Here is a 15,545-nt window from a genome sequence, read left to right as displayed (position 1 = left end):
GTGAAGTTCATGTGGTTACTTCACGAAGGTTACTCAACAGTTCGACATGGCAAGAATCACAAGGAGCACAGGATAATAGCTCCATGATAATGACAAGATGAACTGATGATAATTTGCATGCCATTATATAAACAGAGGAGATGCTTTTACAGTACAATCGGCAAAATTGGCTCAAACTTGTACAACTTGCACAACAGAAAGTAAGCTCAGCTAAGTCGGCTCTTAATACAACATACAAAGAGCGAACACCACAGTCCAGTCCTGAACATGACAGGAACTAGCTAGCAGACAAGCACATAGGCGGACATAGAAGATGCGAGGCACAATGAGCCGGCACTGAAGCTAAAGAGCTCTCAGGTCTACTGCTAGCATGTTTCTGCCCTAAGAGTGACCACTGCAGCGCGCCACGCCTTAAGAGACAACAGCTACAGGTATGGTCCTCTGAAACCACAAGTATGCTCTGAAACCACAGCATGGTTGCCACGCACATATTCTGATCCTATATCACTGACCCAGGTTCTGTCATCACCTGCTGCACAGCAAACAGTAATGCACCTTCCTTCTGCATCTCCTGGATGAGTTGCGCGGACCTTGGTGTCCGTGAGACAACAAAACCACAGAGTTTAAGTGGCTGAGCTTCTGGATTTGAGCAGGGCTGTCCATGATCAGCTGGGCCGATATTTGCAGAGACTAGAGCTTGCACGTCAACAGGGGGCAGGCAATTGCCAGACAGCGCTTCCTTTCCTAGTTGGTTTGCATCCAGTAAGGGTTGATTCTCGGGATGCACGACCTGGTCCAGGGTGTCACTTTGTGCCTTGTCTTGCTGGTCCAAGGCATGCTGTTCTTGCGCATGTTCTTCCTTTGAAACATGTGCAGTACAATCTTGTTCCACTGGAAATCTTCTGATCTTATCTTTTCTGGGCTTGAACATTCCCCATAGATAGGGTTTCCCTTGGAATGCTGCAACAAGACAGAAACTAATGACTGGCTGACAAATTACTACAAAAGAAAAATTGACATGGAGCAAAAAGGCCTTGTATAAACCATGCATGCTCCACCATGACAAACAAAACAATGTTCAAGTAGGCAGTATGAAAAATCATGCACAACTGCATTACACATTACTATACCAAATGCAGTTTACTACATTAGTGGTAGCATAGGCAGATTAGGTGTAATATGGTATATTTTCAGGATACTCATAATTTTGAATAATGAAATCTGCCATATGACTTACTCTGATGTTCCACTGGTAGTACACCAGAAGGGAAGAGAAACAGCTTCCTCAAACCAACAACAGCTTCTAGAACAATTCCACTATCAGCAAGATGCTTCACCAGCTCATCCAGCTCTTTATTTGGCCTAGAGGATCAAAGAATGTCAGACCCTAGTATGTGTAGAAGAAATAAGACAAACAACATGCACAGGCTCAACAAACCTCATATCACCCGAAAAGAAATACAAGCCAATGCTGTCAGCTGTAGGTACCGGTGCCTCAAAGTGCTTTGGACATGATTCCGATGTAGAAAGCTTGGCCGCTTTCATTATTGGTGGCAATGATCTTGACAGTTCCTGCACCTTCTTGCCTGCTTTGGTTGACAGGTGTGCAGCCAATGGAATATAGTTATTGTTGATCTTCATGATTCCACTATCAACATAAAGAGACCATATTAGCACTTGACAGAAGAAAAAGAAGTATGCAAGTAATGGAATAAAGGGCATGTAACATACGTCCAACAAGGTATATCAAGGGGTTGCCCGCCAATACATTCTGAAATGACTGGCATCCTTGAACATCCAGCATTCGGATTTCTTACAGATGCATTTTCATCTTCCTCTGCCTCTACGCTTCGTTGCTTCTTCACCTGCTTATGATTCTTCGAACATCGATTCAAATTTCCTGACCCCAAAGCTTCTTTACCTTGTTCTACAGATCTTCTCTGGTTCTCCGCAGCATTTTCCACGCATTTTCTTTGCTTCTTCACATGTTCATTATCATCACAAGACCGGGAATTCAGATCTTCTGCCTGTAAGGCCTCAGCATCTTCCTCTTCGTCATAAGTTAAAATGAGTTTTCTTCGTTTCTTTGGCTCATCACTCTCGCGTAATTCTTTCGATTTTGAAGAGAAACCTGATGCTTGCGCTGCACAACTGCTGCTTGGATTATTCAATGCGCAGCTGCTTTCCATCAGCGCCAGATCCATGTTTTCTAAAGGTCTTGATCTGTCCACAGAACGTCTGCGCAGAGAGTAGGGCTGCAAGACACTGGTAACCATACCTCTCTCCTGTGAAGGTCTTGATCTGTCCACAGAACGTCTACGCAGAGAGTAGGGCTGCAAGACACTGGTAACAACACCGCTCTCCTGTGAAGGTCTTGATCTGTCCACAGAACGTCTACGCAGAGAGTAGGGCTGCAAGACACTGGTAACCATACCTCTCTTCCGTGAAGGTCTTGATCTGTCCACAGAACGTCTACGAAGAGAGTAGGGCTGCAAGACACCTGTCTTCCGTGAATATCGGATGCCATTGTTAGCCAGCCATGACTTAACAATTTTCTTATCTTTTCCCATCTTTGAGTGCCCAATAACTTTATCATTGCTACCATTGTCTTTCCTGGGTGTGTTCTGGCAAGTTCGTACTGGTCTACCACTTTTTGACCGTGCAACATTGGCATTTTCATTCCCACTTATAATACAGGCTTTCTGATATTTTGTTCCATCAGGAGCGTAATTTTCTGATTGCTTACGCTTTCTAGGGTTGATTTTTGTTGACTCACATGGACCAACAAACTTGGAAGGCAATAAGTCATTGTTAATGCCTTCCTCTTGCAACAACTCATTGCTAATGCCTTCCTCTTGCAATAACTCATTGCTAATGCCTTCCTCTTGCAACAACTCATTGCTAATGCCTTCCTCTTGCAACAACTCATTGCTAATGCCTTCCTCATGCAATATCAGCTGAAGAGGCACCTTTTTTACGGCAAGAGAAGATGTCTTTCCTGCATTACATTGGAGGTTTATTGCATCTCGGTTACCATGTGCTGGCTCAGGATCTGTAATTCCATTTACCTTGCAAGAGTTAACTATCTTTCTAGCAACACATATTCGCCTTCGCATCTTATTGTTTTTGGTGCTTGATAAAAGCTCATCTGATCTTCTATTTGCTTCATCTGAGTTACCTTCACCACAACTCAAGCTTTCATTTGCCATTTTGGGATTTGATCCTTTGTGGTTCTCCAATTCAGAGGCAACGGTTTCCATGTCCACCAAGCACCTTGTTCTTTCAGCACTGTTTTCCTGAATAGCCGCATCTTCTAGTTCATTTGAGGGACTTGATTGCATCAGTGGCATTGCCCAAGAGTCCAAACGCTGCTCTAGAGGATTCAAGACATCCACACTCCTTGTCTCCAGATCTGATCCTAGCATCGGCTTTGAATGATTTGGTGCAAACTTTGATGCTACAACAGTCTCCTCCGATCCTTTAACCAACTTCAAAGGTTCAGATTTCTCTATGTTTACCAATAAACCATCTGCTTGCTCCATGCTTACCGATGTAGAACAAGACTTGTCCACAATCATTGGGCGGGATCCCTCGACCTCACTCATTAGAGAAAAAATATCACCCTTTCTTCCTGGTGGAACAAAACCCTCAACATACTTCGATGAAGCAAAGCAGCCACTCCTTGCATTTGGGAGATCAGGACAGTCCATAGAATCTGAAGCAAGTTTAGAACCACCAATTTCCTTTTGCAAATTGTTGGGTTCAATACTTGAAGCATGATCCAAAGCCAAATTACTTGAACCATCAAAACTCTCCGGTGTGCAAATTAAGTGCCCATTTATATCCTCCCCTTCCTTCTTACAATCAATGAGGTTGGGTATATCCCGGACAGAGATTTCACAAGAATCTAATGTCTCTTCAACACATCGTCCCCGACTCGATGTGTCTCCACCCGGGACATGTTCAATACTTTCATCAAAACTAGCTTCTCTTTCTCGGCATGGTCTATTTCTACGAAGTCCGCGTGCCTTCGTTACCTTCTCTTGCTCGACATTTGGTTCATTGACTACAGAGAAATCCAACTGGGTGTTCCTTGGTTGCCTTTGACAATTTGCGTCTCCTGGCGACTTAATGGCTTCACTCTGTTTTGGGATACAATCACTACATGACCACTCCACTGCCGAATCGAAGTTTATCTCATCCAAACAATATCTACAAAACAACAGACCATGTTAAGTTAAAGATATAGCTTGGATTATTCAAGATGTTAATAGAGACAACCACATGTCAAGAAGGGATTTGCCCTCTCTTTACAAAGGCATAGATATCTAGGCCCCTCAATGTGATTGGATTTAGAGAGTACATGGCAATGTAAAATGTTGTTGTAGAGTCAACTATAATGATGATTGGTTAGTCATCCTCTCATAGTAAGTTCCATCCACTACAAAGCCAAACCACTTACACAACACAACAAAGCCTTTGAAATATCTTCAAAACACAACTAGTGACTCTCTGCGACCCCGTAGCACTTCATGAGCAGTACTACTGGATTGGAAATAGGTGCCAAGCAATTCGCTTATGTGTCGGGAGTTACAGAACCCAACCATTGAGAGTTACCCTATGTGTCGGTTTGTTTAGAGGCGGTGTAATAGCCCCGGACCAACATTTCCTTAGAAATTGATTGTGCATCATGATCATCTCATCAACATTATACTCCCTCCGTGCGTTCCGAATTACTTGTCGCGGAAATGGATAAAAATGAATGTATCTAAAACTAAAATACATCTAGATACATCCATTTTACAAGTAATTCCGGATGGAGGGAGTATTTATTTAATTTTGATATAGGATTGAGGATTAATTCAACACTCCAATTTTTCTTGAAGGGCTAAAACCCTAAATTGTGCCAATTGTCCAAAATGCCCTTCCTGAAACCTACAATATTTGGCAAAAACCTCATAATCATTATGTGGGCCCTCCTAGAATTTTAAGGTTTAAAATGGATCTCTACTTATATGGCAGGTAAATTATGGCGATTGCATATAAAATCTTGCTAAGATTTTAGCGCATCATGTACTAAGGGACGTGTAGTCACGGGCTAATCTACTAGAATGCTAAGGTTTCATCTTTCACTTTTCTCCCATCATCCCTTCATCCAACCTTCCACCCTCCACCATTTTTTTTCTAGATTTTCATCCCCTTCTTATGGTATAGCAATAAATTCATGGCCATACAAGCAAATAAATACAACATCAATCAATCTCTTATTTTATTAGTTTAAGAAATAGCTGGAAAATCTATACTTTATAACCAAAACATATCTTATTTTGTATATTTGCTTTGAATAAAGATTTGTCCCGTACGGTATTCTTATTGTGTTAAAAAATATTTGACCCCCGTGGCAACACACAGGCACATACCTAGTCTGGCTTAAAACCCTAAGCATAACTAATTGAGGTTATTTTCCTATAAAAATATAAAAATGACCCAAAAAATTATGATTCTTTTTGTGAGGCTTCATTATAGTACAAATAAACCCCACAAAAATTTCATAAATTTTGGAGTTCCCAACAAATTATAAATAGTGAGTAATTATTTTAAATGAAATAATTAAGGAGAGAGAAATTGCTACTGTGCCGCAATTCAACCAAATGCGCCAAGGGCGCAATAGCACAACGCTGCAGCTAGTAGCTAACAGGCCGGCCCATATAAACACTAATTGGCCAACCAACCCTAGCCAGCCCACCACCTAAGGACCAAGGCCCATCTAGTCTATATAAGCCCGATCGGCCACCCCCACCTACCCTAGTGAAAACCCTAGCAGCTATGAGATGTAGACGCCCACCTCAAGCCTGATCCACCGCCGCACCCTTCGTTCCCCCTCCTCTCCTAGATCGCGCCATGACCCCCAGCAGTCCAACAACCGACATCTCCTGCACCGACCATGGCGATTGTCGTGCCTCGCCGCACCATAGCCCTACCAACGCTACCTCCATGGCTCCCCATCACCGGTCGCTAGCCTGACGCCCGACCATTTGCCTTCCCAGTCTACGGGGACGCCCCTGCACCTCGTCGACGAGCCACCTCATCCAGCATATCAGGCGTCCTCGACCACAACCACCTCGAGTGCCTCCCTATGCCCTCTGTCAGCGGCGAAGCCAAACTCAAGTATCTGTGGGCTCGTTGCTAATTATTTGAAAAAAAATCACAATGAACAATTAGTATACCGTGTTTCAGGCTGTTTTATTCAAAAGTTATGGGGTCAGCTAACCCACAACCAACATATAGAATCACCTCTGCCCTCTGTCGACCCAGTCATTGACTTTGGCAGCCCCTACCCAGGATCATTGACGAGCTCAATTCCGCTTCCGTCGATCGCCCACATCCACCGCCTCCGAATTCGCTCACCCACCGGCCCCGCTACACATGTCGTCCACCGTCGCCTCCGTATCAGCGCCACTCCAGACCCAACAATCAACAACCATCGAATCTATTTCCAACACCGAACGACACCACCACCTAGCTAGTCCAACGAGGCCCCGCCAAATTTGTCTACAACTAGAACCACCACCCTGCAAGTACCTCATCGCCAATGACCACCGTGGACGCACCACCAAGTTCAATGACGACGACCCACAGACCCGATCTGCATCACCTGCACACTACAAGTTTATCACCTTCGAGGCAACCGCCGAGTGCGATGACATGCATACTCAAATAATGCGTAGGTACTTGCTCCATGGTCGAGATTTGACGTATGCATGCGATGTATGAGATGCACCTAGTGTATTATCTCCGCTGATGAACCGGATCACTCCCTGTAGCAGAACACAACACACACACACAATTGGGACCAATTGCGCCAAAATCTCTAATGAGAAACTAGACAAGCATATTGTTGTTGTGAACCCAAATCACTGCCATGGCTACCAACTTGTGCTTGTCATGGCACGAAATCGTAAAACGCATATTATATATCAAATTATTTAGAAAATTGCATATAACCTTGATGTGTCATTCTAATGCATGTTAACACCATAAAATTGTTATTTAACTCAAATAACATTATGACTTCCTATTGACATGGAGAAGGAGTTACTTTATATAAATGATTCTTCTTCATTTAACTTTTGCAATTTGACTAGTGCATCCCTCATAATCTTATGCCATGTTCAGATGAGCCCTTACATTAATTGTTGAAATTAGTGAAAATGTTATACTTAGTGTGTTTCAACTCCAAATAACTTGATAGTGTTGCATTAGATTATTTTCAGCTCCGCACCATATTCATACTTGTTACACTTCATGTACTAGCCAACGCAACTAAAAGTCCGAATTGATGTAAAGAGCTAGGCAACATATACACTTCAACACTCCCTCTCATGTGTGATGCGAAAATTCAACACATGGATAGATTCAGAGGTATATGTGAAAAAAAGGGGGTAACAACAATTTTTAGATAAATTGCAAAAGCCAGGACTTGAACTCACAACCAAAAGTCTGAACTGATGGAAATGGCTAGGCAATATTTACTTGCATTCATGTAAGTACCACTAGATGAATGCCCATTTTGGGGTCTTTTGGAAATGGTTCATGTGATGCATTCCAAGTTCAATTAACATGCCTCTTGTTCATTAGGATAATCTTGCATAACCATATACATGTCAAGCATTGCATTTCATGAACATACTACATCTTTGTTGGCTTCTTCAAGATAGGATTTGAAGATGGCATGAGTCGTTGTGATATTACCTTTACTTTCTAGTCCTATCATGAGTAGTTACTTGGTTGTGTTCTTTGCCTATTTAGCCCTTCTTACCGGTCATGGTATGCATGCTTAGGATTGTTGCTTGAGTCATGTTATATCTACTTACCATTGTTTATGAGTAGCCAAACCTGGCTCTGATACATTGTTATTGCGTATGAATATACTTATGTTCATATGTAACGAAGGCAACGATTGGAGGCCATGTTTGGGCACATGGTGTTTGTTCAACTGAGCTAAGAGCATCTCCAGCCGTTCGGCCCCCAGGACGCCGAAAAAGTGACATCTAGGGCCGAACCGGTGTTAATTTTGGCGTGGGGGCGAACGTGTTCCCAGTCGACGCCCCCAAATTGGCACAAACACGACACAAACACGGCACAAGCTCGGTGAATTCATTCAAATTTGTACAAAAAACAGAAAACATGATTTAAAAACAACTACGCCTAGCCCTACTACGCCGTCGCTACCGCCGCCCGCCTTCTACATGCCGAGGAGCCTGTAGAACCGAGTGTAGTCGCGACCGTCGTCGTCGTCATCGTCGTCGCCCTGCGTCCCACCGGAGCCGCCGTCGTCCCTGCTGCACCCCTGACCAGGGTCGCAGACGTGAGGGGGGTTGGACGCCTCGGGCGCGTCCTCATCGTCGTTGTCAAGGACGACGACGCCACCCTCGTCGCGTCCGTGGCGCCGAGCTTTGATCTCCTCGTAGGCCCAGCGTTGGCGCTCCACCTGCTCGCGGACATAGTCCGCCTTCGCCCACTTGAGGGCGGTCTTGTTGGCGGCAGCCATCTCCTCGTGCTCCTTCACAAGGAGCAACCCTGTCTCGATCTTCAAACGGACAAGGCGAAGGGAACGAGGGGAGGGGCAGCCGCCACCCTCGTTGATGACAAGGGCGGCGCTGCAGGTGCAGCGCCCAAGTGGCGTCTCCTGCAGCTATGGCTTGATGGGCGCAGCGCCGGCGGCCCAAAGGAAAGCGAACCGGAGCCCGATGATGATGAGGTCGCCGTCTCCATTCGCTGCGGTGTCCAGGAACTACCGCGGCGGCAAGAGAAGGACGGGGGAGACGTGTACTCAAGGCGTGGCGTGTTTCCGGCCTCAATGTGGTCGAGGACGACCGGGCACGCCCCACCATTCGCGCTGCCCGTCATAGTTGAGGTGGTCGCGGGGCACGACGCCGTTTGCGGAGGCGACCTTGTCGGCATGGCGGCGGTCTAAGTACATCGTCCATAGGTTGTGGCTGTCGGCAGCATACCTTGGCTCGTTCCGTTGCGCCTCCGACAGCAACGAACGGATGCATGCTATCTCGGCGCGGCGTTCGGCACCGGTGGGCGCCGGGGGCACAGGGACGCCGCCGGCGTTCAGCCTCCACGAGCCCGGCACCCGCATGTCCGGGGGCGCCGGGTAGTCGACCTCATAGAGGAGGCGCGCCTCGTCCTCCCGCAGATGGCGATGGCCGAAGCCATTCGCCTCCGTGGCGTCGTCTGGGTAACGCTCGACCATTGCTCATCGGCGGGGGGAAGAGTGGGGAAGAGGGGCTACGATGGCGAGAAGTGGCGAGTTGTGGCGTTCACCGGCAGGGAGGTCGGCTTTTATAGCCGAAGATGGTCGGTGAGAAGCTGCCCGTCGGGTGCCGTGTGGAGGGAGCTGGCGGGACGCGCATCGCGGCGTCTTTGCTGTACCGCCCGTGAGACATCAATGGAAGGCTGACCGACGCGACGGCGTGGCAGCCTTGGCATTGTTTCCCATGGGAACTGAGGCGATGAGGACGACGAAGGAGGCGAGTCACTGGCTCGGCAAACCCGCTCCAATTCGCGCCAAAATTGTTTCCACCGGCGCCCCCTAGCGCGTCGGGTTCAGCCTGGGTCCGCCGACGCGAAAATCGGCCCGAGCCGGCAAAAAATGGGCTCCTGGGGGCATTGGGCCATTTTTTCGGCGCCAACAACAAGAAAGGGGCTTCGGGTAGGCCTGTTGTGGGCGCGGCTGGAGATGCTCTAACACTATGACCCGACAACGTGTTTGGTAATCTTGGGAAGGGGAGCAGAATTTAGAGGAGGGAGTTGTGACGAGATTAGACATGGGAAGTGCTATTTTATTCCAAATTCCTTGTTTGGTATGGGTGAGATTGCATGTGGAAATTTAAGAGGGGTGTTTATTCCCTCATTTTGTTAGTGGGAATTCATGTGGACTTAGATAAGAGATGGCAACATAAGTTATGATGAAGGGACGAGATGTTCTATGTAAATCAATTCCCACCCACTCCCCTGTTGATAAAATGGTGGCAGTTGACTCTTAGCAATCCATTCCTAAATTCCCATTCCTTCCGACCAAACAGGCAACTTTATGTTTTAGATCTCCTAAACTCCCATTCCCATTGTAGCTCTTTATCTTGATCAAAGACCGAGCGTACCAAACTCTCAATGGGAGAGAATAGGCCCCTCTCATGACCTAGTACCTAATCCCCAAACCTGTCCAGGGGCCCCATAGTTCAGGCTTCCCTTTTGGCATACAAGTAGTTGCATGAATCATCTTCGTCTACAATAAGTATAAGATGTTATTTTTATCATGGGATGATGTTTTCACCTAATGTTTTCATACATATAGGAATGTAGCCGAGCCAAGTGATTATCCTGGTCAAGGCTCTAGACATCTTGGACCACGCACACAATGGTCGAGTCTGACTCAAAGCTATCTTTGGACTCTCGATTCGGGTACAACTCAGTTGGGTGGCTCGTTGGACTTATTCTACAACGTGTGGGAAGTGTTTGTGGCTTATCTCACTCCGCCAACATACCGTGCATGCTACTCGCACAGGCACCAAGAGCAATAGGCACGTGTTAAGGTACAATGTTACATCCCTATAGGATTAAATTTATCCAAATAGCCATGTCCAATGTTATGGATGACTTGGTGATTTTGTACTTGATACTAGAACAACTTCAACTAATAACTAATAAAACTTGCCAACTTAGGCATGAGTGCCATGGATATACTTATGGGTGATGCGAGGGGGATTCATGGTGTGGTGTCATGCTTGACGTTATGATACCTGAAGCAAGTTATCATGTGTGCATTCATTGTCATTGTTTCAAGCATTGTTTGGAGAACCTGGTGCATCTGATCACAAAACTATCGCCCCTATAAGATGAGAATCTTGAAGCATAGTGGCTCTTTTCTCTAGGTTGCCTGTATAAGGCATTGACCCCTTAGGCTCGAGCGAACTTTATGATACCATTGGAACTCTCATAGCCTTTGTATTCCCAACCACCACTTGTTCTTGAGTCACATTTTAGGGCAACAGGCAAGCGATTTCAACGACCAATGATAAGCCGAAGGGGAGGCAAGCAATGGCGAGGAGAAGGAATTAGGGGCTAGAGAGCTTGGAAAGTGTCTTCAATGGCCACACTGGAGAAATTGAGGAAGAGAAGGTCACGCACATATGACAGGACAATAGGAATAGGCTAGTTTATTACTCCCTCCATCTCAAAATAAGTGTCTCAAGCGATCTCAACGACCAATGGTAGGCCTAAGGGGAGGCAAGCAGCAACAAGGAGAAAAAAAATAGGGGCTAGGGAGCTTGGAAAGTGTCTTCAATGGGTCACATTGGAGAAATTGAGGAAGAGAAGGTCACATGCATATGACAGGAGAATAGGAATAGGCTAATTTATTACTTCCTAACCAAAACATGATTTTCTATAAACTGGTTATTCAAAAAGAAGTTCATAAAACCAATTTTGCTAGAAACCAATTATAAACTCTTACTATGTGTGGCTAGTGTTCAAAACGATGCCCTCCGTCAAATGAGGCAAACTGGTGTGTCTGAGACCATTGGGGGCATAATGGTTGTGCGCTCCTTGCCTGATGTTTTAATGCTCTACTAATGCACAATTAGTAGAGGTCCATCTTTAATTTATAGATCAACAATATATGCGATTTTTTTATAATATAGGACAATGCTACACAACATTGCCATATTTCAGTTCTACTATGAGGCGACCACTCCTCTCTCTTCCTCTCACGTACATGCATTATAATGTACATGCATTATAATGTATATGGTACAGAATGGCGTCACATTTTGTACAGCATGCGACCACCACTCCACTTCTTTCTCTAGACATGCATGCAACCAAAAAGAGGCCAATGTATGTAAGCATCAACGAAGATTCCTTCGTTTTAACTTTTTAAAATGTTTTATCCCCAAACCGTAATCTAATTGATCCCGTGTTGATATATTTTGGCGACTTCTCTTCTATAAATAATTGCTAGATTAATATCACTTCCTAGATTGTAGTCACTTCATTACTTAATTCTTAGTTATACCAAATTATAGCAACTAAGTTACCAAGTTACTACTAGATGTCATTCTCCCCCACCTATGCAGACTTGCTTGGAATACTTGAAAACTCAGTTTGTAGTCCTACATAGCACTGGAGTGCTTGACAACACATGTAAAATATTGCATGGTAACCACACAATATTATTGTGGCAATTGTTCATTGCTAATATGACAACCATGTTATACATATGGCAACTTGTAGTGACAAAAAAGATCATACAAACATGCCAACATGGGTTCTTTTGAAGCTCTCAAGACAAACTCAACGACAAAGACAAATTTATAATTGGATTAACGATTTGTAAAATAAATCATTTTAAAACCTGAATTTAATAATTAATGTAACGATGTCCGCGTGAGGTGGAAGATTCATGCATATATGTGCTCTCATAGATATAGATAGGGATAAAGGCCAAATCATGAATACTTTAGAGGAGAAACCAAAGCCTCATTAGCTTTCGGGGATTTGATTGATGGAATTACCCCAAGATTTTCCGTAAAGCATGTGGCTAAGATTGTTTGGATTCCAAAACAGTGATACTTTCTGTATTGGTATAATAAACTCCACCTGTTCCACGATTATAAGGTTATAAGGTGCATAAGGTTTTCCAATCAAATGTGTATGTTTGACCAATATTTTAGAAAAAGAAGTAGTATTAACATCTATAATACCAAATATATAAAAATTAGATCCATCATGAAATGTATTTTCATATTTTATTTATTTTGTATTAATGATGTTGATATTTTATTCTAGAATCCTTGTCAAACATATACATGTCTGACTTTCATGAAAATTTATGCACCTTATATTATTGAACTATGCACCTTATATTATGAAACAAAGGGAGTAACAGATATAGATACAATAGATCAAAGGAGGACCAAATTAGGGAAGGAACCATAGGATGAGCAAATTAGGCAAAAAGAACAAAGTGTCATCAGTTGGGGGATAAGACTAAGGGGGTATTTGGTTTGTGTGTTGGGACTGAAAAAGTCCCTAGCAAACCAAACAGGATGGGACTTTTTGCTAAAAGTCCTTAGAAGCACCTCCTTGAGAGTCTTTTTCAAAAAGTCCTAGGACTAGAGAACCAAACACCACGTAAATTGTCCCAAGATTTTTGCATATCTTTCCCCAAAATATGACACCCACTTAACTATGAAAACTAGCATCATAATCAATATGCATGGCCTCAATCATTTGGATTCCAATATACTCAGCAAAGCAAAAACGCCCTTCTTTGAGAGTCAAAGATAGTAATAGATATGGATAGGCGAAAAGATCAAAGGATGGCCAAATTAGGGAGAAAGAACAAAATGTCATCGCCTTTGGGGGACGCGATCCAATTAATCCAAGAATTTGGTATTAATTCTCCCCAAATTCCCAAATTATGACTGCCACTAAATTGCAAAAATAGCATCAAGAAGATGGGTAGCAAACTACGCAATCACTTTAGCCTGGACTAAAAGTGGCATCAATAAATAAAATCTATGCATTTAGTAAGAAGTAAAATCCTCTGATATTGCGTTTTCAGATGAAAAGCATGGGGCATGGTGACTAATAGGAGTAGATATCTAGCAAGATCGAGAAGCATACCGATGCCTAGCAGCATTGTTGCAGTTGATGCATCGCAGCAGAAGATGACTGTAGCCGACATCTCCGCACTCATCACAGACATCATCCTGCACAAGAAAATTCACCAAAAGATGTATTGTCGAATTAGCATTGGCTTCACAGATCTCCCAAATAAATAGTCTCAGTTAATCTCATCCACTCTAAACAGACAACACGTTTGGTTAGCAATTTTTTCACTATCTTCCTATTACACCGGCTCGTGATTACGTTACCAGTGTTTGTTTAGGTCCGGCCGGTTTTAGATCCCTCTAATCGGAAACAACTCTTCTCAAAACCAAAAAAGGCCTATACGGATTGGCATGGGAAAACACCCCCCCCCCCCCTTTCTCTCTATTCTCTGCTCGTCCTGAATATTTTTCACCACAAGCACGCTGCAACAACCAGCAGCGCCATAGATCTTCGTCCGCGTCCATGGAAAACACGGCCGGCGATCTCCCTCTGCTGTCAGCAGCAGCGTCGCGATCTTGCGTCACCACCATTGGCAGCAGCGCCGGTTTCCTTTCGCCGTCGTGAGCAGCAGCGCCGGCGATCTCCCCCGCCGTGAGGAGCAGCACCGGCGATCTATCCCCTGCCGTGCGCAGCAGCGCCAAAGATCCCGCCGCCGTCATGAGCAGCTGGCATCCTCGTTTTTTAATGCAACCCAACCCACCGCTTCCTCTTCCCTTGCTTGAACCAAACACATCGTGCAATCGCATAGTTCCCGATCTAATACAGCTTATTCTCATTACAACACTGAATACATTACTTGTACCCAACCAAACGCGTCAGACAGATCGCTCCCATCCCTCCTACAAAAGGACCATGTCGCCGGCGGGGATCAAGGCAAATCCGGTGCGGCCCCGGCCCCGGCCCCGCCGCCTCCACCGGGAGAGGAAACCTCGAGAAACCCCACAGGAGAAGGACAGAGACGATGCCCAGACTATGAAGCAGAGAGAGAAGAAGATGTACCACCATCTCGCGGCGTCCCCTCGGATTTTCCGCCTCCCGAACTAGAAGAGCTTCGCAAACCCAGCACCCCCAGACGAAGCAGCATCAGCAGATGGGGAAGGAGAGAGCGCCGCTGGCGGCGGAGGGGACTGACACCGAAAGGAACAGAGGCGGCGCTAATAGGGGAAACGCTGCCCGTATATAGGGCTTTGCGACGTGTCTAGGGTTTCTTTTTACCTTGAGATCTGCAACGTGTCTTGGTGGTGAGGGCCGGCGGCTGCCTCGTGTCACCCCAACGGCTGGATGTGCGGGGCATCACCTCCTTTTAACCTGCGGATCCTTGGCCGGCCCAGATCGCGGCAGCGCTGCTTCGCTTATCTTTTCGTTCGCCTAAAAAAACCTTTCCGTCTTCTTTTTCTGTTCGTGTCTTCTTTTGCTTGTTTATATGGAAGTTGATTTGTTTCTGAAAAATAATAATCTAGAAGTTGATTTTTCCATTCTTTTTAGTTTTGCAGTTTTCTGTTTGGTTTTATTTCGTGTTTCCATATCCTTTTTCATTTTTGTTGTTTTCTATTTAAAGATTTGGTTTTTCTTTTGCTTTTTTCCACATCTTTTATTTATTTTTGTGATATATGGTGAGAATTTTTTAAATATACAATAAAGTTATTTTAATGGACAGTGAATATTTTTTAAATACACATTGCATACTTTTAAATATATGATGAATATTTGTGTAAAATAAATAAACATCTTCTAATATACAATGAATGTTTTCCAATTATATAATGAATGGTTTGTAATACGCACTGAATATATTTTTGATATACTAAACATTTTTAAATCACATATTGAAAATTTTGTAAATATATTAATTATGTTTTAAT

At 44.4% G+C, this 15,545-nt stretch overlaps 1 protein-coding gene across 2 annotated transcripts; it reads right to left on the bottom strand.

Annotated features, from left to right (window-relative positions):
- Positions 1–103: 103 nt before the first annotated feature.
- Positions 104–14,965, bottom strand: LOC123086606 (uncharacterized). 2 transcript variants are annotated; one of them, XM_044508374.1, is made up of 6 exons: positions 14,683–14,965; positions 13,696–13,781; positions 1,732–4,212; positions 1,439–1,648; positions 1,238–1,362; positions 104–960 (listed from the first exon to the last, which is right to left on the bottom strand). In XM_044508374.1, exons 1-6 carry the CDS (start codon positions 14,686–14,688, stop codon positions 500–502), a joined length of 3,369 nt encoding a protein of 1,122 aa, XP_044364309.1. In that variant the 5' UTR covers positions 14,689–14,965; the 3' UTR covers positions 104–499. The 2 variants fall into 2 exon arrangements, with proteins under 2 accessions (XP_044364309.1, XP_044364310.1); XM_044508375.1 differs by having other exon boundaries at positions 14,686–14,959.
- Between the last annotated feature and the right edge of the window lie 580 nt (positions 14,966–15,545).

This window comes from Triticum aestivum, chromosome 4A (genome assembly GCF_018294505.1).
Source record: "Triticum aestivum cultivar Chinese Spring chromosome 4A, IWGSC CS RefSeq v2.1, whole genome shotgun sequence".
In the NCBI taxonomy this organism is placed as follows: domain Eukaryota; kingdom Viridiplantae; phylum Streptophyta; class Magnoliopsida; order Poales; family Poaceae; genus Triticum; species Triticum aestivum.
Note: the sequence above shows the minus strand (reverse complement) of the source record. Positions and strands in the feature narration are given on the sequence as shown.